The sequence below is a fragment of the Pygocentrus nattereri genome, chromosome 14, assembly GCF_015220715.1.
Source record: "Pygocentrus nattereri isolate fPygNat1 chromosome 14, fPygNat1.pri, whole genome shotgun sequence".
NCBI classification, from domain to species: domain Eukaryota; kingdom Metazoa; phylum Chordata; class Actinopteri; order Characiformes; family Serrasalmidae; genus Pygocentrus; species Pygocentrus nattereri.
Window position 1 is genome coordinate 8,232,248 of NC_051224.1, and position 23,794 is coordinate 8,256,041.

General features: G+C 40.1%; 2 protein-coding genes across 3 annotated transcripts; both read right to left on the reverse strand.

The window, feature by feature from the left end:
- Positions 1-4,093: 4,093 nt before the first annotated feature.
- LOC108432175 (signal recognition particle receptor subunit alpha-like) lies at positions 4,094-9,397 on the reverse strand. Its single transcript, XM_017705838.2, has 7 exons — positions 9,216-9,397; positions 8,656-8,807; positions 8,357-8,428; positions 8,049-8,262; positions 6,787-6,950; positions 6,208-6,296; positions 4,094-6,084 (listed from the first exon to the last, which is right to left on the reverse strand). Exons 2-6 carry the CDS (start codon positions 8,668-8,670, stop codon positions 6,258-6,260), a joined length of 504 nt encoding a protein of 167 aa, XP_017561327.1. The 5' UTR covers positions 8,671-8,807; positions 9,216-9,397; the 3' UTR covers positions 4,094-6,084; positions 6,208-6,257.
- A 3,460-nt stretch (positions 9,398-12,857) lies between these two features.
- On the reverse strand, positions 12,858-23,547 carry ndel1b (nudE neurodevelopment protein 1-like 1b). Of its 2 annotated transcripts, none has more exons than XM_017705933.2 (9): positions 23,413-23,547; positions 19,718-19,812; positions 16,935-17,088; positions 16,120-16,268; positions 15,836-15,972; positions 15,546-15,719; positions 15,319-15,410; positions 15,020-15,165; positions 12,858-14,380 (listed from the first exon to the last, which is right to left on the reverse strand). In XM_017705933.2, the coding sequence occupies exons 2-9, from the start codon at positions 19,801-19,803 to the stop codon at positions 14,290-14,292; spliced, it is 1,029 nt and encodes a 342-aa protein (XP_017561422.1). In that variant the 5' UTR covers positions 19,804-19,812; positions 23,413-23,547; the 3' UTR covers positions 12,858-14,289. The 2 variants fall into 2 exon arrangements, with proteins under 2 accessions (XP_017561422.1, XP_017561423.1); XM_017705934.2 differs by having other exon boundaries at positions 23,401-23,501.
- Positions 23,548-23,794: the final 247 nt, after the last annotated feature.

The following is a 23,794-nucleotide window of genomic DNA, read 5'->3' on the forward strand; positions in this document are numbered from 1 at the left end:
CGTGTCTCCTGATTTTTGTCATATGTCACCAGTGACATAACATAGCTTGGTTGTTATGACCACTGGGTGCCGTCAGTCAATCAGCACTTTTTTTTTCTGCGTTTCTATCACGGTGAATTTCATGTGAAATTTAAGTTAAGTGATACTTTTTTGATCCCACAATGGGGAAATTCCACCTCCGCATTTAACCCATCTCTGAAGTGAAACACCACAGACACACTAGGGGGCAGTGAGCACACTTGCCCGGAGCGGTGGGCAGCCCTATCCACGGCGCCCGGGGAGCAGTTGGGGGTTGGGTGTCTTGCTCAAGGATACCTCAGTCATGGACTGTCGGCCCTGGGGATCGAACCGGCAACCTTCCGGTCACAGGGCCAGTTCCCCAACCTCCAGCCCACGACTGCCCCAATTTACAGCTCATTGGCTCAAATTTTTGTACTGGTAGAAAGTCCACATAAAGCAACAAAGGTCCCAAAAGATGCCTTTTTGTGCTACAGTCTTCCTTGAATTTCACACTTTGGTGACATTAACAAGACCAAGACACCTTAAGAGTGCTAGGTTTAAGTGCATTTGGGACAGACTTTGTGACGTACAAGTTATATGTACCATATTTGCAAAAATTATTTTAACTTAATATGCTTATCTACAAATTGTTAGAACCATTTGATGATGGTTTTAGGTTCTATGGTTCGAGCTCAATACCAAAGCTGTGAACTTAAGCAAGAAACCCTCCGTCCTGAGAGTCCAGCCGGCTGGGGAAAACTCAAATGACAGAGACTAGGTCTGTTCTCAGAAGGCTTTTCCCGTTTATTGATCAGAATAGCAGTTTATATGCATTGAGAGAAAATGGAGGCATACATGCATAAATGGCGTGATCATGCGACAAGACAATAGAGAGGATTGGGGTTATAGTTAGACAAGGGCCCCAAGAACGTTTGACGTCCGGGTACATGGAGTCTAAGCAACAGATAAGTTAGAACGTTGCTGATCGGATATCATTGTCACTATGAAGCACAACTAACCATATGAATGCACAAGCATAAGCTGAGGCCTCCATATGACACAGGCCTGAACCCCATAAGTCATGATATAGTCATGAACCCAGGATTGTACCCATGAACCCAGGATTATATATGCTCAATTTATTTGATTATATTTATATATATATATATATATATATATATATATATATATATAATTAATATAATCAAATAAATTGAGCATTGTTCAGGCAGGCCACGATGACAGGTCCCCAGCTGAGCTGTCACAGTCACTTACATGCATATGGTTGGCTAAATTCGTCAGAGCACTTATTTAAGCTACTTTAGCTTGCACACTCATGCTGCTTTCTCCACAAGCCACTTTGCAACCCTCTTCCTTCATGCTGTGTCTGACTTGATCAATGTCATGTCATTGGTGCCTGCTTTTCTCTGTGTCCCATAGGGTTTCCTCTGCTGCTATCTCTGCCTTAGGCTTTGTAATTATGCACATGGAAGGGCAGGGGTTTCCCAGAAAAGATCCGTACTGCCAAATATAACCTACTGTAAACAAACAAATATTCTCTTTGACATTGTGGTCCTGACTAAACTCTTGTTAATCCTTTTAGTTTTGTTATCAGATTAACTAGGAAACGGTTGGGTCTCTGTGATGAGGTGCTAGGAAGCAATGAGAGGTGAAAGTTGGGAAGGTGTGAACACCCTGCTATAAAACAGCTTCTACCCACAGAGACAGCCTAGATAAAACAGACAGCACCACTGCAGCTTTCTTGATATGGTACCACAGAACTGTAACAATAAAAAATAGCATTTAAACAAGCACGGGAGGTGTGGCCATGTAAAGTGGCCATACAACGAGGCTCTCGAGAAGCGCTGCACTTGCAGTAGGGGAGACTTCAGTTATCGTAGTGTAAGCGGTGTTGTTAGTAGACGTGTAAATGTGTTGCATGTGTTTTTTTTTGCTGGGCTGTGGGGTAGATGTGTGGGCGTAGTCTCTACTGTAGAGGAAAGTTGTATAGCTAGACGTGACCTGTCTGTTATCCCGTTTGGTTGAACAGTGCTGAGCAGTGGCTCTTGCTTGCTGTCTGTTTAACAAAAGACCCATTCCTTCCAGGCACAAAGTTTCCTTTTTTCACTGACCCCATAATATTTAAAAGTGCAAATGAAGATTAAAAATACATAGTACAAAAACAGAGGTATCCCTAAGACAGGTGGTAACTGTAGCTAAATATATTCTTCTCCGTCACGTAGGCCAGGCACCTGTAAACATCCACTCTGTTTAGTCCTAGGCAATATCTAAAGTCTGCATTGACGCAGTCATTACCAAAGGCCACTCATGAGCATCTTTTTGAAAAGTGAAATGAGAAACATCTTACAGCCTTGTGGTCCTTGTACTTAGTTTTTAAATGAATTGGCACAAATGATAATGACTCTCTCCATGGCTGAATTAGGTGTATTTGAATGGGGAAATCATTAAACTGTGTTACACTAAGGTTGTCGAGGACTTTCCTAGTTTAGAGTGTACTTCTGCACACCTTTTCATTTTTCTCCTTTTGTAGCCCTCTAGTACCCTCCTGTGGTCAGGTAAGGGTCTTCCACTCAAGGCCCAGATTCCCAAAAGCTTCTTAGTGTTAGAGGGATATAGAGAGAATGTTCACACTGATGCCACTGTCACATTTGCGCAAAGATGCTTGTGTTTAATTTGCACATGGAGAGAGATGACTGACTCAGCCCTGAAATGTAATAGATCAGGTAATAGATTTGTAAAGTTTTACCAAACAACACAGAGGCAGAAATGTATATTGTTCATTTGTTATGGATGGCTTTGTGTTTCCCATGCTTTACATAATTAATTTGCTTAGATTTAGTTCTTTAGATATTTATTTATTCATTTAGATATTAGGTGAGCATCCGAAACCAGGCATGATATTAGTGTAGTCATGCCCAATGACTGAGGTGTTTACTCTGGTCAGTTCTGGGCACAGTTCTTATAGAATCTAATGGTGAAACCATTAGATAGCCTTACACAATAAACTGAGAACTTAAGATGTGATACATGTAGATTTTATTTAGTTATTTTGATTTAAAAACACTTAATGCCTTTAAGGATTTTGGAGATACTGCTTTTAAAAATCAATTAATAATTTATACATATTTTTACAAATTTAACTTTGTATTCAAATAAATGGATCCTCATTCTGTTGTGGATTTCTGTTGACTATTTTCATTAGTATAACTGTTATAGAGTTATGTTAATGAACAGGGCAAGAGCACTTGTACGATCTGGAGGCTGTACAGGTGCACTACTACCCCAGAAAGCTCCTTTGCTCACTTTTGGAATCATTGCTTTTGGTTCAAAACAGCATTCACTCTTAACTCATAGAGTCCATGTATGAAAACGTAAGCTGCACCAACAGCCTTCTTGGAATTCATTGTTTTTGTGATGTCGCATAAAAAACCAGCCAAGAAAATTGTTTAAAGTATTTTTTTTTTCAGCAAAAACGTTATGTAGCATTCAAATAAACATAAATATATTAAAATGTAACAATGTTTTTTTTATTCACTCATGCATATATGAATTCATAGGTTTGAGCACAAGTGGCCATATTACATGTTTTGTTTGTTTTTCTAAGTGAAATTAAGTATATATTCTCTACAGAGAAAACACTTCTGTGCATTTTATTGCACAATTACTGCTGAATTTAACATTATATATAAATATGTACATAAAACCATACACAACCCAATTTCCAAAGAAAGCTGTGTAAAATGTAAATAAACAGAATGAAACAGTGTGCAAATCATTTACAACCCCTATTTAATTGAAAATAGTACAAAGATGACATATCAAATCTTGAAACTGAGAAATCTGTTTTTTTGAAAAATATATGTCCATTTTAAATGTGATACCAGCAGCAAGTTTAAAAAAAATGGGACACAGGCCCCTCTGACAGCACTGCATTAAAAACAGACATGATTCTGTAGTGGAAATCACTGCATGGACTTACTGTCTGTGAAAACAGTTCGTGGCTGCATCCACAAATGCAAGATAAAATTCTATCATGCAAAAAAGAAACCATATACAAACAGGATCCAGAAACCTGTTCTGGCTCAAGCTCATTTAAGATGGTCTGAGTCAAAGTGTATCCTGTGTTCCAACAAATCAAAATTTGAAATTCTTTTTGGAAATTATGGACACTGTGTCCTCCGGGCTAAAGACAAGAGGGACTATTCATCTTATCAGTGTACAGTCCAAAAGCCAGCATCCATGATGGTTTGCGGGGCCTTAGTGAACATGGCATGGTTGACTTGCACATCTGTGAAAGCACCATTAATATTAAATGACATATACAGGAGTAACATGCTGCCATCTAGATGTTTTTTTCAAGGAAGGCCTTGCTTATTTCAGCAAGACAAACCACATTTTGCACATATTACAACAGCATGACTCTGTAGTACAAGAGTCTTGGTGCTTAACGGCTGCAGTCCAGACTTGTCACCCACTGAAAACATTTGCGCATTATGAAATGAAAAATAGAACAAAGGAGACCCCTAAACATCAATTGGTCTCCTCAGTTCCCAAATGCTTACAAAGGGTTGTTAAAAGAAGAGGTGAAACAGCACAATGGTAAAAAAAGCCCCCCATCCTGACTTATTTGAAACTTATTGCTGGTATCAAAATAGGCATATATGTTTTAATTTCTCAGTTTCAACATATATTTTAAATCAAATATAGGGTTTAAAACATTTACACATCATTGCATTCCATTTTTATTTACATTTAGCACAGTGTCCCAATTTTGGGACTAAGGGTTGTAGTAGCAGTGCTGGCCTTCGAAAAATCCTGCAATTCATATCTATTTAGATAGAAATGCCTTTCAAATTACACGTGAAGGCCTAATGAGGCTAAACATTCAAATGGATCATTTGTGCATTACTGGAAGTTGGGAAAGATGGCATTTGGAGCAAAAAGGCTAAGATGTATGGCTGGTTTGTCTATAGGGCAAGTCAAAAGTCACAGCACACATTTTATTATTTTTTATTTTATCATCGACTTCTCTGGGGTCATCACAAACAAATTGTGTATGCTGAGAAAATCCGCAACAAACACCATCATCAACACCACATCGTGGAGGCTTGTGACAGCATAAAAAAATAAAAGGTCCTGTGACTTTTGACTCAACCTGTATATTTAAAAACCCAGCTGCAATGTACCAAAAAGAAATGTAGACACAATGCATTGAAATGCATCATGGAACTGAATTTGAGACAGATAGCAAGACAGAGGAATACTTGGGCTGCCCTGCTATACAGAGCAAGAAAAAAAAGGACAAAGTACAGAAATAATGATGTTTTTTCAATTTGCCAAAAATAAAGACATGTTCCATTTCCCAGACTGAATAAAGCTCATCTATGTGTGAAAGAGTGAAGATTTGAATGCTGTAATAAACAGACTGGAATGAAGGCTGGCATTAGCAGTGGTGGGATTTTCATAAGCACTGGTGTCAGCTGGCTATGAAAGCAAGGCAGTCACCCCACTACAGTGGGTTTGGTCCTGGAGCTACTCCATGTCAAATGACCTTGTAACACCTTAGTCACATTTAAACCTCTGAAAACATTTCATTATTTCCCTCTAGTGGATATAAAAACCTCAAATGTAAGTGCTGAATTTACCTGATCTGAAGGTTATATCTTTCATTATATTCATGTTCTTGGGGAACAGAGAGGCCTGTTAAGAGAGTCTAGATAAGAGTTGAGGCTTTTCAGTCAGAACTCCATCAATAAATTCAACAGAACTATAAGCCAATCTATGTTAAAGAGCATTTTGTAAGACAATTCAGCAACAAAGGCTGAAACTTCAGGGATCAATCATCTGAAAAAAATTGTTCCTTGGTTGGAAGGACAACTAGGAGTGTTATACCAGCTATTCAGAACCAGTGCTGTGGCATAAATCAGTAGGCTATCAGGCCGTCATAAGCGCATTCACTGCAGCTTGGGCGTTGAGGCTGCGCAGGTCACTGTATGTTTGTCCAGTACCCACAAAAACAATGGGCTGACCTGTGGTGTAGGTCATGGAAATTGCAGCACCAACCTACAAAGAACGTACAAATAAAAGGCTTCAGTCTGTTCCTTCATTGTAAACCTATTCAAATTATAGACTGAGCAAATACATGTACAGACAAATAGTCTTGGAGTATGTAAAGAAAGCTCCTACTTTGTCATCAATAGTGTCAAACTTGGTGAGAACAATGCAGTTTTGGGTGATCAGACAGAGCAATCTGCCAGTGCCTGTTTAAATTTAACCTGCAGAGAAGCACAGATATTACTCACTATGAACATTTATTATTAACAAATGTGAATTTCTGAATTGTCATTTTCTATTTTTTTATTTTTTATTAATAATGATGACTTGTCAGTATTAAAAGCATAGTAACAAACAGCCTATTTGATCTTAATAAGTAAAGAGAGGTTGGAAAATTGTCATGTAAAAATGAATTTCTACTGGTTTTAGTACAGACCCAGACATATTTTAAGCAGACATCACGTAAAAAATATAATACAAAGAAAAATGTATAATAGGGACCCTTTAAGCAGGGACTCTTAGCATCATAACGATTCAGACTCAGTTACCTGACAATAGAGCAAACTCAGAATATATGAAACTGTAAAGGGCAATGAGTTCCCAGAGAACCCACAGTCCTAAAAGACAGTACTTTCTACTAACAAAGCCTACAGTATTGTTCTGAAAAACAGAAAACCTACAAATTCATCATGGAAGGACTGCAGAGCTTACCAGCTGATCCACAGCCACATTGCCCACCAGGGCCTCTCCTACAAACAGCACCAGGTCTGGGGTATTGACAGCTATAAGCTTAGCCAGAGCAGTCATCAGTGGGGCGTTATCCTGCATACGCCCAGCCGTGTCAACCAGAACAACATCAAAACTGTGTTTACGAGCTGAGAGAGACAGAGAGCATTATATAAATATAAAAGTGAAAAGGTACATTTTACCACAGTTACAAACTGAGTTAAATTGGTAAGTGGCTCCTAGCGGTTTTGTCTGATCTGTGACAATATGTCTGAAACTAAATATTAAAAATGTAAATGTCCAACCTGAGAATGATCAAACTGTGATTATATGGAAAATATTAAGTGCATCATGAAACTTCAAACTTCACAAATTATTTTTAAAAATACCCTGAATACATAAATGTGACTGGAGGATGTATCACAAAATGTATCACAGTATAAAGCATAAAATATTTTGCTACTGTGGTACATGAAAGGTAATAAAAAATTAAGCCCATTATTGTTAATATAATAATATCCAAGTAATCCAGGCTACAGTAACAGTAAATGAATGCTTTAAAAGCAGTAGCCTAAAGGCTGACTTCTCTGTAAGCTTTAGCTGTGTTATTATTTTAAGAAGAAGCATTTTATAGGCTGCACATGCCCTTTTCATTACCTAGATCTAAACATATGAATAACTACCAAGTCACAGCAAGAACAAAGCTTATATGTTTCTGAGCAGAATTTCAAGCCTGAAAGCAAATGCAAAAACAGACAGTAGCATGTGTGGATTTTTTCAGACCTGAAGCAAGAGTTGAAATTGATTTCCACCTGTATCTCAAAACTGAAAGCTTTAATAACAGTTTCTGATTAGGACAGTTTTGGTGGTCTACCAGATTTGCATGGTTGTTAGAAGTCCTGGTTTCTCTACATCTAGTTTGTTGAACTCTAGTTCTGGAAACTACTGTTTTTTTTCACTTTTTTATCCAACTGACATTCCCCAAAAGTCTTTTTTTTGACATTTACACAGTACTGTACTTAACTGTTAGGTCCTGGATACCATGAGTAAAGAGCACAAAATAGAACCTGACACTAAAAAACAAACATCTCAGCATCAGGGACATCAATATTTAAAGGCCATTACCATGGTACTCATTATGTATTAAACATATTGCTAAAAGTGATCAGCATTATCAGTGTGTATCTACTGTCTACTGCAAACAACTGTGGCACTCAATGCACCCAAAGCGTGTAGTGAAGTTTTACCATATGCAATAGCTTCCCTTGCAAGACAAGCAGCATCCTTGCCATAACCCTTCTCAAACAGTTGGATGGCAGTGCGACCTCCATGCTGTTCTGGTGGGTGCAGGGAGTTGAGCCGTTGTTGGTGTTTCCACAGCTGCTCCACTGCACCCGCCCGAAAAGTATCACATGCAGCAATCAGCACAGTGAAGCCATTCTCAATCAGCCAGAAGGAAATCTGTACAGATGCCACATAGAATCACAATTTCTGTGCTCACAGAAAATGAGTTTTATTTCTATTCAAATTGTTCAGTTTATTAATAATCATTTACCTTCACTAAATTAAGAACATCTGCCCAAACCACTAGTTTGACAACCCACCACACCATCTTGAGGCCACTACACTAAAAGCAGCAAAACAAAGTTTAAGCTACTATTTTAGCACATATTTTCTTAAATAAAAATCTATGAAAAACACAAATAGCTCATGATTAAAACCAAGTTGTTCACTTATATCAGTTAAGATACTTCAAGACTGTGTCAGTCTGCTCTCATCATGTAACAACTGTGTAAGAATCTGTGAGATCAGCCCCAATCCTAGCCTGTAAATACTTCTACTGCTCTGTGTTACCTTATTACTGAACATGAACAGTCAGGTGGACACTGAAACCTTATTTGGCAGGCTAAGGTTTGAGCCATCATCTGGGAAGCTGCACCCTTGGGGCCAAACTGGAGAGACTGCTCATTAGAGGCTGCTGTGTCACGCATGGCTACTGGAACGAGCTGACAAAACATGCAAGAGCATCTCAGATGACGGCTGGTACAAGACAGGGTGAGATTTTCATTACACCAGGCTTCAGCCATGCCAAAGGGCACAAAGATGAGCCAGGTTGGTAATATTATGTTCAGGACTGGTCCAGAGTCATATCACCTTATATATTTTTCATATAATTACACAACCAGAAATAAGACTATTTGACTATGCTATTAATGTTTCATAGATAACAAATCTAAATCCCAACACTGCATCCTTAAAAAAAACTTTAACTCATAAAAATAGCTACAGGTGACTCCTATACCATTTACAATGGCACACAATACAATTAAAGACAGTGGCCCCGGTCACCGGCTGCAATCCCATTCCAGGTAACAGCCACTGCTGACATCAGTACAATAGCTTGTTCCGCATACTTGCTCGGTAGGTAATAAACATGTAGGCGGCGTTGAACCATCACCAGTTAGGCCATGCTTGACACTAATGCACGCCAGCCGTTAAGTCCGGTTCTCTAACTAACTCTGGTTCTCGCCTGGTTAGCTACTCCCGCCGATGCACAGACAGAGTTCTTCCAACAGCGACAGCAACACACCGAACAATTCCTGCCGTTCCTTTGTTTAACCAAAGTGGAAGTCGACTCACCTGGGTGTGCTCCCCTTTTATCTTTCCCTGGAAATCAGTACGCTGCCTACCTGCATTCCACTCACCCGACAGTGGGTGTGTCCCCTGTTAATGGGGTCTTTCATCATCAATGAGCTGATCTTCAAACGCAAGTGTTCATATTGATATTAAAATTAATCTTAAACACTTAAGCATTCAGCCATACTACATACTACAGTCATCACCACTGAGCAGGTTTTCCAGTCGGCAGCTGTGACAGAAGAAAACATAAACAACCTGGAATCAGCCGGAAATGAACCCAATACCATTCGAACTGAATGGGATGTAAGATGCTTTACAGACTGGCAGCAACAAAACAACTCAATCAATACTGATCTAGCAAAAAAAATGACAACACTCAGCAAAACGTGATATAGCGGCAGTTTTATGACTCTGGACTTCAAAAGGCGAGGCTTACAGCACACAGTGCGACGAGTGAGTGAAGCTCGTGGCTCTGACGTAGCAACAAGCTGCTTGTTAAGGAGCTATAATTGGGAATCGCTAACATTAAGACGTATTAAACGCCACGTTCAAGGCCCAGTTTATTTCTTTCTTACTGTATTTATTTAACTGCATAAAAGCAATATCACATGAGACCAAATCACACGATAACACACTCGTCATGGCTTCACCCGAAGGTGGGGCCAAGTGAATAAGAGCTAATATTGCCAAATTAAGAAATGCATTAACTCTACAGGATGCAGAAAAGTTAGTTCATGCATTTGTTACTTCAAGGGTTGATTACTGTAATGCCCTGCTGTCTGGAAGTCCCAGCACAAGCCTCAACAAGCTTCAGTCCAGAACGCTGCAGCCAGCATCCACACCTATCAACCCTACACTGGTTACCAGTTAAATTTCACATTGATTATAAAATTCTATTACTGACCTATAAAGCTCTAACGGACACGCCCCTCAGTACCTGAGTGAGCTTCTCTCCCACTATGAACCATCACGCCTACTTAGATCACAAGGCGCTGGCTTACTACTGGTACCTAGAATTAATAAAGTTACATCAGGGGGGGAGAGCCTTCTCATACAAAGCCCCCCAGCTTTGGAATAATCTTCCTGTTGATGTTTAGTCTCCGTCTTTAAGTCTAGGCAAAAAACTTACATGGTAATTAATCTTCCCTGTCAGATCTAGACCTGTCGGTGTCTCTGCTGCTCTGTTAATAATACTGTAATCTGTGATCAGTCACTCATTACAGAACTGACTCTCTGTGTTTTTCTTCCCTTTCTTTGAACAGCTGCCCATCCTGTGCGTCTGATGCTGCTCCCTCTTCTGCCTTGATCAGGTGCCACTGCTTGCCAGCCTTCTGGACCGGCTTGACCACCGTTGAGCTTCTTGCTGTACAACGCTGTGCAATCCTCACGTCAGGTGCTGTATAATACTGTTAGTATAATACTTTATATTAACAATGTTTGCTATCCGGTGTTGTCCAGAGGAGAATGGGTACCCCTTCTGAGTCTTGGTTCCTCTCAAGATTTCAAGTTGTCCTCGTGTGGCTAATTTCTGTAATTGATAAAGGCGACTAGTGCACTGAAGTAACAACTGTACACCTTCTGCTAGTTGACATATCCATGCTCCACCAATAAATGAGTTTTTTCTTAGCAACCATATTTGCAAGACTGGCTACAAACAAATTGATTGGCAGACATATTATGGACATTGTGCCTGTGAACAGAACCCCATAATCATTTTATTGAAAACTCCTGAAACATTCATCAGCAATATCAAAAAAACATTTTTTTCATAATTGCATTTCTGTGTGTGTGGTTTACCTTGTCCGGTGATATTCTCAATCTGGATGGATTCGGGTACTGACGCATCGAGGGTCGCATAAAAGGACATGATCATCTGTGGGGAGGGAGAACATCTACCCTGCTGAAATAGAGCAGTTCCTCTACACACATCTGAAAGTGAAGGAAGCACAGGTGAGTCTGGTCGTTGCTCCATTACACCACAAGAGAGCAGCAGTGTGGAGGTCAAGAAGGGATTTGGTATTCGTGTATACTGGAAAGCACTACAAAGTTTGTGTGCTGCTTTCTGTCTGTGCTAACCCTGTAGGTTACTGGGGTGAAAGATGAGCGGTTGGGAGAGCAGGTTTGTGCCTGCATTAAGCTAGCAGAGGGAGAACACTGCATTGAGGAGGAGATTAGAGAGTTCTGCAAAGGCCAGGTAACACTGACACCATTTAATGGGGAAAAAAAATGAAACACTGTCCATTCACTGTCCACTCTGTTAGACGCTCTTACCTTGATGATCCAACTTGTAGATATAAAGTCAGAGACAGTAGCTCGTCTGCTGCTGCACAGTCTATGGTCATCCTCTAGTCCTTCATTAGTGATCACAGGACGCTGTTGGCTGGATACATTTGGTTGGTGGACTATTCTCAGTCCAGCAGTGATGCTGACTTAAAAACTCCAGCGGCACTGCTGCATCGGAAGCACTCAGACCAGTGCAACACACACTAACACACCACCACCCCGTCAGTGTTACTGCAGTGCTGAGAATGATCCACCACCCAAATAGTACCTGCTCTGTGGGGGTGCTGCCCCTTGAAGAACAGGATAAAAGGGGGCTAACGAAGTATCAGAGAAACAGATAGACTAAGTCTGTAACTGTAGAAATGCACAATGCATATGGCAAGTGGAGCTGATCAATTGGACTCTAGAAACAAGGATTTCAATGTTATGGCTAATCGGTGTATTAGCTACAAGCAATGCATATCAAACGGTTAGCTTTTCAAAATATTTTTAATAAATCCACATTTTATTTGTAATTTTTGAATAATTTCATATATTACATTTTTAAGGAAATAAATTGACCCCCTTCTTATGATGTCAGCAGTCTTCAGCACTCAAACAGCACTTCAGAACTTTAGGTGTTTAAATGGGAAAAAGACTGTCAGTATGTACTACATGAACTGGTGATCATTATTTCATTAGTCCTTCGATTTAAAGGGAATTTCTTCCATTTTTCAAATTTCTTTCCATCAAGATGTAAGCAAAGTAATTTAGAGTACATGTAAAATGGTGCATTGTAGAGAAACGTACCGACAGATTTTATATTAGCGGTAATAGGAACCAGGGGTCATGATGTCTGTAACGCAAACACAGCCAAAGGGTTTTCATCATCATCATCATCATCATCATTTGATTTACTTTCCAGAATGATCATTGAACTTACAGAAATATACTGAATGTTTTATATGTAAAGCTGATAATGGCAAAATATTTAACACTTGAAAATTATATATATATATATATATATATATATAATATATTTACAAAGGCCCTGCATGTAAGTCTTTGGCATAAATGTCTTTCAAAAAAATTTCAGGCCAAAACATGAAGATAGATATCATACTGTTGCTACACTCAAAAAGGGCGACAAGCACTTGACTTTGTTTACTTTATTTGCACATACTGGACAACCATTCTATATCATATGATTCTTAAATGATGTACAATTTGTAAAACTTGCTCCTCAAAACACAGCATAAAGAATCTGAAATAAATTAAATGAGCTGGAAGGCCCGATGTTGGTATGTACAAATTTCCTGGGCAAAAAACTAGAATGCTTAAAAACCTATATACATGTGACAAAGCAAACAATGAATAGAGTGCTCAATAACTTAATATACTGTGCGAAATCAAACACTAAGGGGGCAAGAAGATAAAGCTAACAAGTGCTCCAAAAGTGTATTGTTTTCAAAGTGCTGGTATAGATTAGTCTGAACTGGGAGATGGAGCACTGTGAGAACTATAGGCAGACATTTTTTCTGGAGTGAAACCTACAACTGGTGAATGCCAAACCCACCAGCAAAAGAACAAAGCACATGGGGACAGAGATGAGGTTCACACAGCCACTAACAATTCTTTAACCAATATACTTCAAGTGACAATGCTCACACATTGCACCAAAAAAAAATTGTACATAAACATAGCATATAAATAAAACAGTATCTTTTTTTCCTCCCCACACGTTAACCATTGTGAGAATGCTGGCTGGACAAATCCTCAGCGGGTATTACTGTAAATGGTGGTGTTTGTAGAGTGCTGTAATCTTATCCCTTTCGTGACAGTAAATGTCCAAAGCTAATATGCTGAACTAGGTATTGTCCATGCCAGTAACCATCCAAACACAAAGGTGAAGCAGCATCCAGGCCAGAGAGAAGCCTGTTAATAATTTACAGGGTCACTATTGAGAGTGGGTGATATTTCCATGCCATTTTGGAAGACCCTACTATGACATTCTTGGTCAACCTCTCACTGCTCTCTGCTTAAAATACTCTGACAACGGTGCCCTGAAGCCAGGATCCAAACCACATATAATTCAGTCAGTCCAGGCTATGGAAAGAACCTGCATACTGTATGTACCTCTGATCCTCTTCATGCCTACTTTTCATGTGTGTACACACATCAAGTATAATGATGCTCTATAAGAAAATCCCTTTTTTCAAATATTTTCTAAACCAGTATTTTTCTTGTGCAACACTGAACAAAAAGGAAGCAGTGGCCCATTTGGGCCCTTTGTCATTTAGCTGGCTTTAAAATAACCAAAAAAGGGCAAAACGTGAGAAATGCTGAGTCCTCTTCAGAACTGAGCTCAACTAATACAGTCATATGTGCTACCCTGTCTGACATACACCCGTCAGACATGGACACATGAGGCACAACGTTACTGCTGTCCAGTCTCTTGGCCTCGCGCTCTCTCTCACTCTCTCTCACACGCACAGTCATGCATACAGAGCGGCAGGGTTTTCAAATGTCCTTTCCGTTTGTTTCCATGGTGTCTGGCGGCTTGTGTGGAGGCAGCAGATGGATCTCTCACACGCTGAGGGGCAGCATGCCAGGAGGAGACACAGCTCGTGGGGACGCCATGGCAGTTAGGGCACCAGGGTCCAGTCCATTCACAGTCCTGCACAGAACAAAGCACAATCAATATATAATGCCACTGGTTGTCATGGGAAGACAGAAAGCTCAGAGAATTATTGGAGGAGAGTTCAGCCCTAATTGTAGGGCAAGTTCAGATTCAGAACTTTATTGCAATATGCTAAGAGAAACAGGATATTCTTACTTTACATACACTCACCCACCACTTTATTAGGTACAGGTGTTCAGTTGCTTGTTAACATAAATAGCTAATCAGCCAATCACATGGCTGCAACTCAATGCATTTAGGCATGTAGAGGTGGTCAAGACAACTTGCTGAAGTGCAGACCGAGCATCAGAATGGGGAAAAAAGGTGATTTAAGTGACTTTGAACGTGGCGTGGTTGTTGGTGCCAGACGGGCTGGTCTGAGTATTTCAGAAACTGCTGATCTACTGGGATTTTCACGCACAACCATCTCTAGGGTTTACAGAGAACGGTGCGAAAAAGAGAATATCCAGTGAGCGGTAGTTGTGTGGACAAAAATTCCTTGTTGATGTGAGAGGTCAAAGGAGAATGGGCAGACTGGTTTGAGATGATAGAAAGGCAACAGTAACTCAAATAAACAAAATCTCTGAGGAATGTCTCTAACACCTTGTTGAAAGTATGCCAGAATGGACTACTCACGCTTTGTCAAAGTATGTTGTGTGGAGTGAATGAGAGAACTTGGTGGCGTTGCTGTTAATCAGGTTGCCATTTCCTGTGCTGTAGTTTTTCCTCGCTGCTTGATCCTTGGCAAAATTCCTACAGGCAGCCAGCTTGGACTCCAGAGCCTGTGAAAGTGCAGAAATGCACACAAGCGATTACTCCTGCCCGCTGTGAAGACACCTGGCTCCCTCATGCTGCTCTTTATAAGCAAGAGGCACAAGGTGGAATATGAACAATGTGCATGCTATAGCATGAAAGAACATAATTGCAAGAATTACCCCAACTTTCCGTAACAGGTCTCCAACAATGTTGAGAGCAGAGATTCTGGCGGATGGAGTGAGCGGAGAGTTTCCACAACCGTTGGTCAACACTAAGACACAAAGAAACAAATTTAATAATTCTGAAATAATTACATAAATAATAACTTAAATAATAAGTGCAATACAATTATATAAAAGGGTGGTTAAATACAGAAAAATCAGTATAATTCAGCAGGCTAGTACACCTTTCTGATTCATGAAAGGATGGTCAATGGTTTTTCCCACTGGTGTAGCTGGAAGAGACAGGGAGGCCTGAACTGCAGTGTCCATTTTTTCTGTGTCCAGCGTTGGAGAACTAGGGGCTGACATTCTAGTAACATCTGTGGTCCTTTCTCGCACAGCCAACTCCTGTCTCAGATCTGCACAACAGAGATGACCATAAGAAACCCTCATACAGACCCAACAACAATTAGCAATATTTAACAGCACAAAAAAAAAATAAAAGCAAAAGTGAATACTCAGTAGAGTACAGTACCTCTGGCCTCATCCTTCAGTCTCTGCACAGACACCAGCAGAGACTCCTTCTCATCTAGTTCGCTCTCTAGAAAAGCATTCCTCTCTATGGCCTGGTTCAATCGCTGCTCAAAGTCCTCCAGTGATGTAATGGTGGCTCTGAAAGTACAGCCAGGTACACAACATGTACATTTAGTACAAAAAATGAAAGCATTAGTGGAAGTGAGGTGTTATCGTCTGAGATGGGGCCATGGTCCGATTTGCTTATGCAGAAACTCATAAAAGTAGACAGAAGGCTATGTGTACCTCTTGGCTCTCTCCAGGTCATCGTTGGCCTGCTCCAGCTCCCTGACGTATTTGTGCAGCTGTTCTTTGATGCACCGTGTTTGGCTCAGGTCATCCTCCAGCATGGAGATTTGTTTATAGCTCTGTGCATACTGCTGCTCTAGTTTCTCCTGCATGACACAGCCAAGTAGACAGGGCAAGATTCAGAGTGCTGGCAGCAATCCACAGGTGCTCAAGTTTGTAGAGTAGGGAAAGGTTAATTAATGAGTATCTGGAATCCAGTCACTTTCTCCCAGCTAGTTCACCTGCTTCCCCCCCCCATTTGTTTTATTTTTAACTTCTACATCACCTTATTCTTTTGTTGGGAAAGTAGTGTTCCATATTTCTGATGACAATGGATAATCAGTAGCAGGGCAGAAAAGTTATTAGTTCTGTGAACCTAACCCTCTAAACATAACCCTCTAACATATCACTTAAGGTTCAGATCAGAAGAACCCCATTTCAAAGATACAAAAAAGTATTTTACCGTTGGCAATAATCAGGCTCCTTCGTGTGAAAGTTGTTTTTTGCCAAGTTGTAAGTTTTCTATTTTCTCCAACTTGATCCTAACATCCAATTACAGTGCTCTAAAGGATTACCTCTGGGCCTTTTTACAGCCTGTACTGGGCTTAAAGCCAGAATATACTGTCTGCTGATTCTTTCTGCCAAGCTGAGCTCAGGGCCTATTTCACCCATTTCCTTCTCAGGTGAAATGTAAGACAAAGGATCCAGAAAAAGCACAAATCCTACAATAAACACACACAGACACAAAGGCGACAGAACAAGCAAGTACACACCTTCAGGCTGTCAACCTCGCTCTTCAGCCGCTGATTCTCAGCTTGCAGGTCTCTGATGCGGTGTTCTGCCTGTCCCAACTGGGCCTCCAGCTCAGCCTCCAGCTCACGGCTGCCCTCTTGGAACTCCTGCAGCTCCTCCTGAGCGTCGTGGTAACTATAGAGACAAACACACCCAAAGCACACAAGCTCAATACTCAGGAGGCACCGCTGCGGCCCAGGCCATCTGGGACTTCATGTATTCAGTACTTTGACTACTGCACACAAGCTTCAGTCAGGACTGACACAAAGGAGGGGCACGTGGTAATTTAGGGCCTGACAGCTGTTCCTACTGTGAATAATGAATTACAAATAACTCTCAGTAAGAGTCTGGCCCATTTTAGAAGAAGGAGGGAGTGCAGATTTGTCATGGCTAATAAGTCCCACAGTAACCTAAACAAGGCAACACTGCATGTAGTAATCGCTACTACTTGCTCCGAAAAGGTACATAGGCCCTCATGTCAGGTTAACATGTTGGGTCAAAAGAAGTGCAGTTACATAAATTGACTGGGCTAGCCAAATTTGCTGACACTGTGTCCAGTTGCTTAACAGGCCTGCTGTTCTCAGTGACCCCTGAAGAGGTCAGATGAGGGGGTCACAGAATGCAGAAAACTGAGGGGAAACCTAGTGGGTGTCAGGAAATGACCTAAGCAAGCTGACTGTATGGATGACTGATTTAGCTCTACTCAATAAGTTGTTTTTAGTGCCAAGCTGCCAAATCTTTCCGGAAAGGCCTTTTCCTTTTACACATTCCTATTGCAGGAGCTCCATGTTATAAACCTCCTCAGCACAAACTAAAGCAATGCTTACAACAACAGGAAATGACACAAAACCAAAACCTCACGTCACTTTCCTGTTATAAGTTTGGTTCCTCATCAGTCTCAAGCACAGCAATGTACAGTGTAATATAAGCTTAAAGTGACATACACAAATGTAAGTGTTGTCTCTAGTCTATGCACAAGGTTCTCATACTGGGGACAGTGCAGGAAGAACATTTTACATTTAAAACAAAATTCAATTGCAATAAGTTCTGCTTCTTGTAACATTGTCATTGCAGGAAATCTGTGTGCACCCCATATGTTTGCCACGCCTGTGATCGTGGTGTTATTTTTCCCACTGGTTGATGTTTTACACCATCCTCTGCAGGACATTCCTGGGGTTTTAACACTTCCTGTGCTCCACCAAAGCTCAGATGCGATAGACCAGTGGGGTTTTAGCACATGATCAGAAGTGTGTTTAAAGTTATTTCCAAACTGAACAGAGGCCAGCAGCAGGTGATCTAACAGACAGCCTGTCTGACCTAATACTAGAGCCAACAGTAGCAGCACACCAGGCGCTCTCTTCTAGGTCAGCGTTTTTTTTTTTGTTTAACAGTCTTATGGCTAAAGCAAAGGGTGAAAGAGTTCCTTTTATAATCAACACATGGTTCAGCTATCAAAATGCAAGACCTAAATGATGTTTATAACAATCCAAAGACAGATGGAAAAAATATACATGAGCATCATGAAATTGACTGAAAATGGAAAAATATATAGCATTATTATGATCAATTAAATTGTTATGCTTGCAATATCCTTTTTCTGAGTACACTGAATATTGTCAGTACACTGACCAACTGAACATTTCAGTACAAACAGCATAATTAGTCCTGCCTAATGGGATTTAGTGCAGTGCAATACAGGAAATGCTGAATAAAAAACATTTTATTAAGATTTTTTTTAAATGCGGACCTTCGTTCAAACTTGAGAACTCAAAACCTGTGCACTTCTACTATAAAGTCCACAAAGCAGGAGATAAGTCAAAGCAGATCATCATGCCTGGCAATTATGCAACAACATAGGTCTAAGCCTTGTTATGTCAGACTCCTGCAGTGTGCTAGAGAATAAGCCATTTATGGTAAACAATAGATTAAGCACTAGACAACTCCTTAATCATGAAGCCACCGTTTGTGTGTGAGAAAGACAAAGAGATTTTGAACAGGCAACATCACAAATAAAACCTTGCTCTGCTCTCAGAATGGCAAAAATTACCAAAAGCATGACCAAGCTTTAGATCCTTTAAATTGAGTCACAAGCCATTCATAAGCACCCACTGGGGACTTAGAAAGTTCTCAACAGAGCAAGAGAATAGAGGACAGGACACAAACACAATGGGAGGTCATATGACACTTCTACACACAACATAACTCCATTTGTGTTAACAAAGTACTGAGAACAGTCATACATGCTCCCTTTTATGTGACTGCATGCTGAATGAGACTTTTCATGCATGTCGCACTATGCAAATGTGACTACATTTACTGGGAGACACTAAAAAACATTGTATAGAACATCCTCATGCTACAACTGTTAAAAACCAACATTTATTAGTCTACTTTAAGAAGCACATTACACAGCATAAATATTAAAGTTGACAATAACTGCACAGTCTACAAATTATGTGTTCTTTTAATCCTCCATGTTCTATACAGTCTTCTTTAAGTTATCTTCAGTAAGAAGCTTAGACAGCTTTTAGTTGGAGAATGACAATTAAGAACTGATAGACTTTAACTAGAAAGTAACTTTCATAAAGCCAGAAACTGCCAGACATTGTCAACAGCTTTGCTGACAGCATACCATACAAAATGGTATGAATTCTGCTAACCTCCCCAAAAGTTCAGTTAACCAAAATGAAAAAAGAAAGCAGGTTTAAGACACTATTGACTCAATCAAGGAGATTAATAATTCATACAATCATTAAAAGCCTACTTTTTCTTGTACTTGAGGGACAGATTTTTCCAGTATTCAATTTCCTCGTCTTTTGAGGTGAATTTTGGCATCATCTCCGTGTCCATGGTAGAAATCTGTGGGGCGGGGGAAACACACAGTTAAAGGTTGTTTGTGGCCTAGTGTCAGAAGAAATGAAGATGTTCACCCCTACTCTGTGTATATACATAAATCCATACTTTCTCAGTGGTCTGTGAGGCAGCTATAGAACAAAATAGGGGGGAAAAAAATCATGTGCAGCATCATAACCTTTTTTTCTCCAAGTACAAGTGAAATTAAAGTTGGGACTATTTTATCAATAACTGTAGAGTAAAGCAGAGCAAAGCAATGGTAATGGATTTCTCACAGTGCTTTGCTTTGGTTCTGGGATGATAAAATGTTGCACGGGCTCCCCATTAACATTCTTCATCATGTTTTGATGTGTTTTGAAACAAGCACAAAGGCCTCTGAGCTGGGGCCTCTGCTTTCTCACAATTAGCCAAATTCAAAGTAATGATCACTTTGTGCTTTAACCTATGCATGCTGAAAAACAGCAGAGTAATCACAGGAGACGCTCAGCCCTACCATGAATTACAAGAACTTTTTCTGTGAACCAACAGGTAATGTTAGAACTCGCCTGGGATTGTACAGAAGAAGAGAAAAAGTCTCTAGATTTAACCATCAGATACCACAAGCATTTGACAATAAGAAAAATCAAAAACCATTCAGAATCATTTAAGTCTATCATTTAAAACAATTAAAAGATACAAAACCTCTGGCATTGACAGAACATTACACTACAATATCCAGCACTTGCAGCACAGCTGTACTGTGAAACTGTCTAAACTGACCTTTGGTGTGAAGGAGCTGCTGTTTTTATAACATGCATTAGCATCAGTGGGCCTTGCTGCCTCAGAACCATTAAATAACTGGTGGTAAGTCTGGGTCTTGGTGTCTGATTACAGCTCTGGCTGGCATATGGGCTTATAAAGGCTTAGCAGTCTAAGAAGAAATATTTCACACATATGTGTTCCGCTTTACAAGTAGGTTGAGTGTTGCGGTAGACTGCTTCCTTAAGCAACAAGATTCAAACCATTTTTTTCGAGGCACACTTTCAAAAATATAACAGAAAAGTAGCATCACAAAGACGACAGGCGTGACAGATACATCAGTACATGAAAACAATTTGCTACCATATTTTGAATTTTTGCTTTAGCTGGTCAAGAGAACCAGAAATCCAGAAACAGAAACCACTGAATGAATAAAAGAAACATGGTGGTCTTATTCTTGTGTCAAGGTTGCTTTTTTTTTTTTTTTATTAACTTTCCAAACCATGAACTGGAATAAACATTTTGGAGACTGTATCAGACCAAAGAATCTTAACAAGCTCTGAAGTTTGTCTGTTTAGTTCTGTCTGAATAAAGATCTTGGTTTCTTGAGTCTACAAAACTTTGACAAGGAATGTGGACAACTTTGCGAGTTTGCCGTACTTTCCAAAGTCTGGATGCGAGCGCTTTGGAATTCTTTCTAAACCTGTGCAAAATCCATGAACATGGTCAATGAATCTTATTGCTTTAAAAACAGCAACATGTAAAATACTATGTCAAACATTGAGCACTATATCATACAAAACTCAAGCATCGATATAAGATATTTTTCATGTACATATCTTACAATGTTGATTCCAATGCCAGTCTATAAACCATTTATATAATGTAGAAACGGGGACTAGACCCCCTTACAAAAGTTTTAATAGAGTTACAAATGCCGTAAAATTAATAAAACAAAACATTTCAGCACAGTAGCCCAGAGTCACCTAAATGTTCTGTGCTTCCAGTGTACAATGCATATGTCATTTGCATATAGCATTTGCCTGATGCCAATATTTTTAAGGTATATATACTACTGATATTGATATGTGATCCCTATAAAGTACATTTAGTGTTAGGTATTGGCAGTATACTGGATATTCTGTATATTAGTATATCCCAAAACTGATGTGCACTTTTTAAAAATAGTGTTATTCTAGCATGTTTTAATTTGCATGTCTTTCAAGTGAAATCACTGGCTTTCACAAATATGGGAGCCACTGCATTACAAGACACACCACAATGTCACTGTTTGCACATTTTGTGAAAATATAAAATGATGCAAAAGATATGTTTGCAGCATCTGAGGCCAGTTCCAGACCTTTTTGTTCACAATGGTCTTTGACATTTTTATGCACTGCTGCCTTGGAGAGACCAGTATGTATATTAAAGAGTGGTTACAACATGCAAAGGATGATAATGAAGCCTGCTTTCTTCAGGTGATCCAACATGGAACTACTCACCACTTCACATTTAAATGATTTTATGATTTCTTCCCTGCTACACGACAAGTATACAAGAATAAGACACGATTAAACATCAGTTACCTACCTTTACTCTAGTCAGAGATAAATTTCTGTGTACCCTACTGGCTTTTGTGCACTGTGCAATTTTATCTAAATCCCAGACACGGACACCACCACACAGCATGATTTTCATTTTAAGAAAACAAGACAGACAACACAATACTAAGGAGCAGCATGGTTCAGTAAGTGCTGGTTTCCTTTTAGTTCCGTCAGGATTGTAACAATGTCAAACAACATTCATGACTTCAGGCTCCAAAGATGTTTTTGGTCTCCTGAGAGGTAAAACCCTACACTGTTCAAATACAGGAAAAGAAAGCGAGATGTTGTTTGTCACTTTCTTCTAGCTCCGCTCATTCGCTTCTCAGTCAGTGACTGTACTGAAGGGGGCTTTCTGAGGAAAGGCCAGATTCCTTGGCTATTACATTATTTCCTGGAACACCTCACTCCAGCACAACACAGCAGACACTGGCTACATCCTGCTGGGTGAGCGATCTGTGAAGAGGAGGCTCTGCCGGTGCTCATAAATAGCTTTTTAAAAATAGCTTTAAAATAAACACTACCCATCAACACTGACCTAAGCCAGGGTTTAAATCTAAAAACTGATTTAACATGGGTCGGGGCAGTTTACGGTAGCTAAGAACTTAAACAGCTCTAAGACGTAGCTAATAAGATACCACCCTAAAGGAAGGGGGGGAATTCGGAGGGTGGGGGGCGTGCTCGATTGAGATTGCGTATTTTTATAACGGTCATATACAGTTATACTGAATTTGAAATCCCCGTATGTGCCTACCTAAACAGAAGCCTAGGTACTTAACGTTGTGTCTTTGCTGCCATCCTAAACCAAGAGTTACAAAGCGCCCATTTCCAACCTGACGACCTGGAGATGGTCCTTGTTTAGCTAAGGCTGGCTAGCGTTAGCGGTCTCAACGGACGGACGTTAACTTAACAGTCAACGCCTAACGTTAGTAGGTTAAGCTACGTTACGCGACAGTCAGCCAAGAGCTGGCCTTGTTAATTCCAAATAAACATTCAGCATTATCAATACAACAGTCGTGTTAAAATACAGATTTAATTACCAGAATTATATTGTATTTGCACCGGTTGACAGGTCAAACAAGCGACTCGCGAGGCAAATGTTCACCTCAGGCCGAGTCTACCGGTTTCGCCAGCGACTGATCCGTTGAGCAGCTCGCGCAGTTAGCGTACGAGCCAAACCTATTTTATTTTCAGAACCAAACCTGAGGAAATAAGCGTTACATCACATCTGACCGTATATATATCAATAATGTACCTTATAATTTACCTGAACATGCCCAGTCCGCGAAGTCAGCTCACCAGCTCTGAAACCCGTGATCTCCGCCCGGCCAACTCGCCCGCTTCTGACGAACAGCGCCGTCTGACTCGCGAACGAATCGTTCTTTTGAACCGGATCTATAAGATAAGTTGAACCGATTCGCACGATCCAACCGAACTTTTCTGTATCGTTCATGCAATGTTTGAGCACATTATTGGCTTAACACTTCTAATAAAACTGGCATGTAACGTCTGAATTTAACACGTTAAGAACAACCGTTTTTAATAGGCTTACATCAACTCTGTACACACTGAAGCTGATTTCCTCTTTCTGTTATGTGTTTGTGCATGTGTTCTTGCCAGGCCTGCCCTGCCAGCACTGCTTCTCTTGA

Bases quoted from the DNA above. Each gene is read 5' to 3' on its own strand.
- LOC108432175 (XM_017705838.2), bottom strand. The intron at 8,263-8,356 runs GTAAATGATTAT...GCATCTGTACAG, and splicing joins ATGTTCTTAATTTAGTGAAG to ATTTCCTTCTGGCTGATTGA. The intron at 6,297-6,786 runs GTAAGCTCTGCA...GCTTCTCTGCAG, and splicing joins ATGTGGCTGTGGATCAGCTG to GTTAAATTTAAACAGGCACT.
- ndel1b (XM_017705933.2), bottom strand. From the start codon at position 19,803: ATGGACACGGAGATGATGCCAAAATTCACCTCAAAAGACGAGGAAATT. The intron at 15,720-15,835 runs GTACTGTACTCT...TCTGTTGTGCAG, and splicing joins ACTGAAGGATGAGGCCAGAG to ATCTGAGACAGGAGTTGGCT. The intron at 15,166-15,318 runs GTAATTCTTGCA...GCACTTTCACAG, and splicing joins ACCTGTTACGGAAAGTTGGG to GCTCTGGAGTCCAAGCTGGC.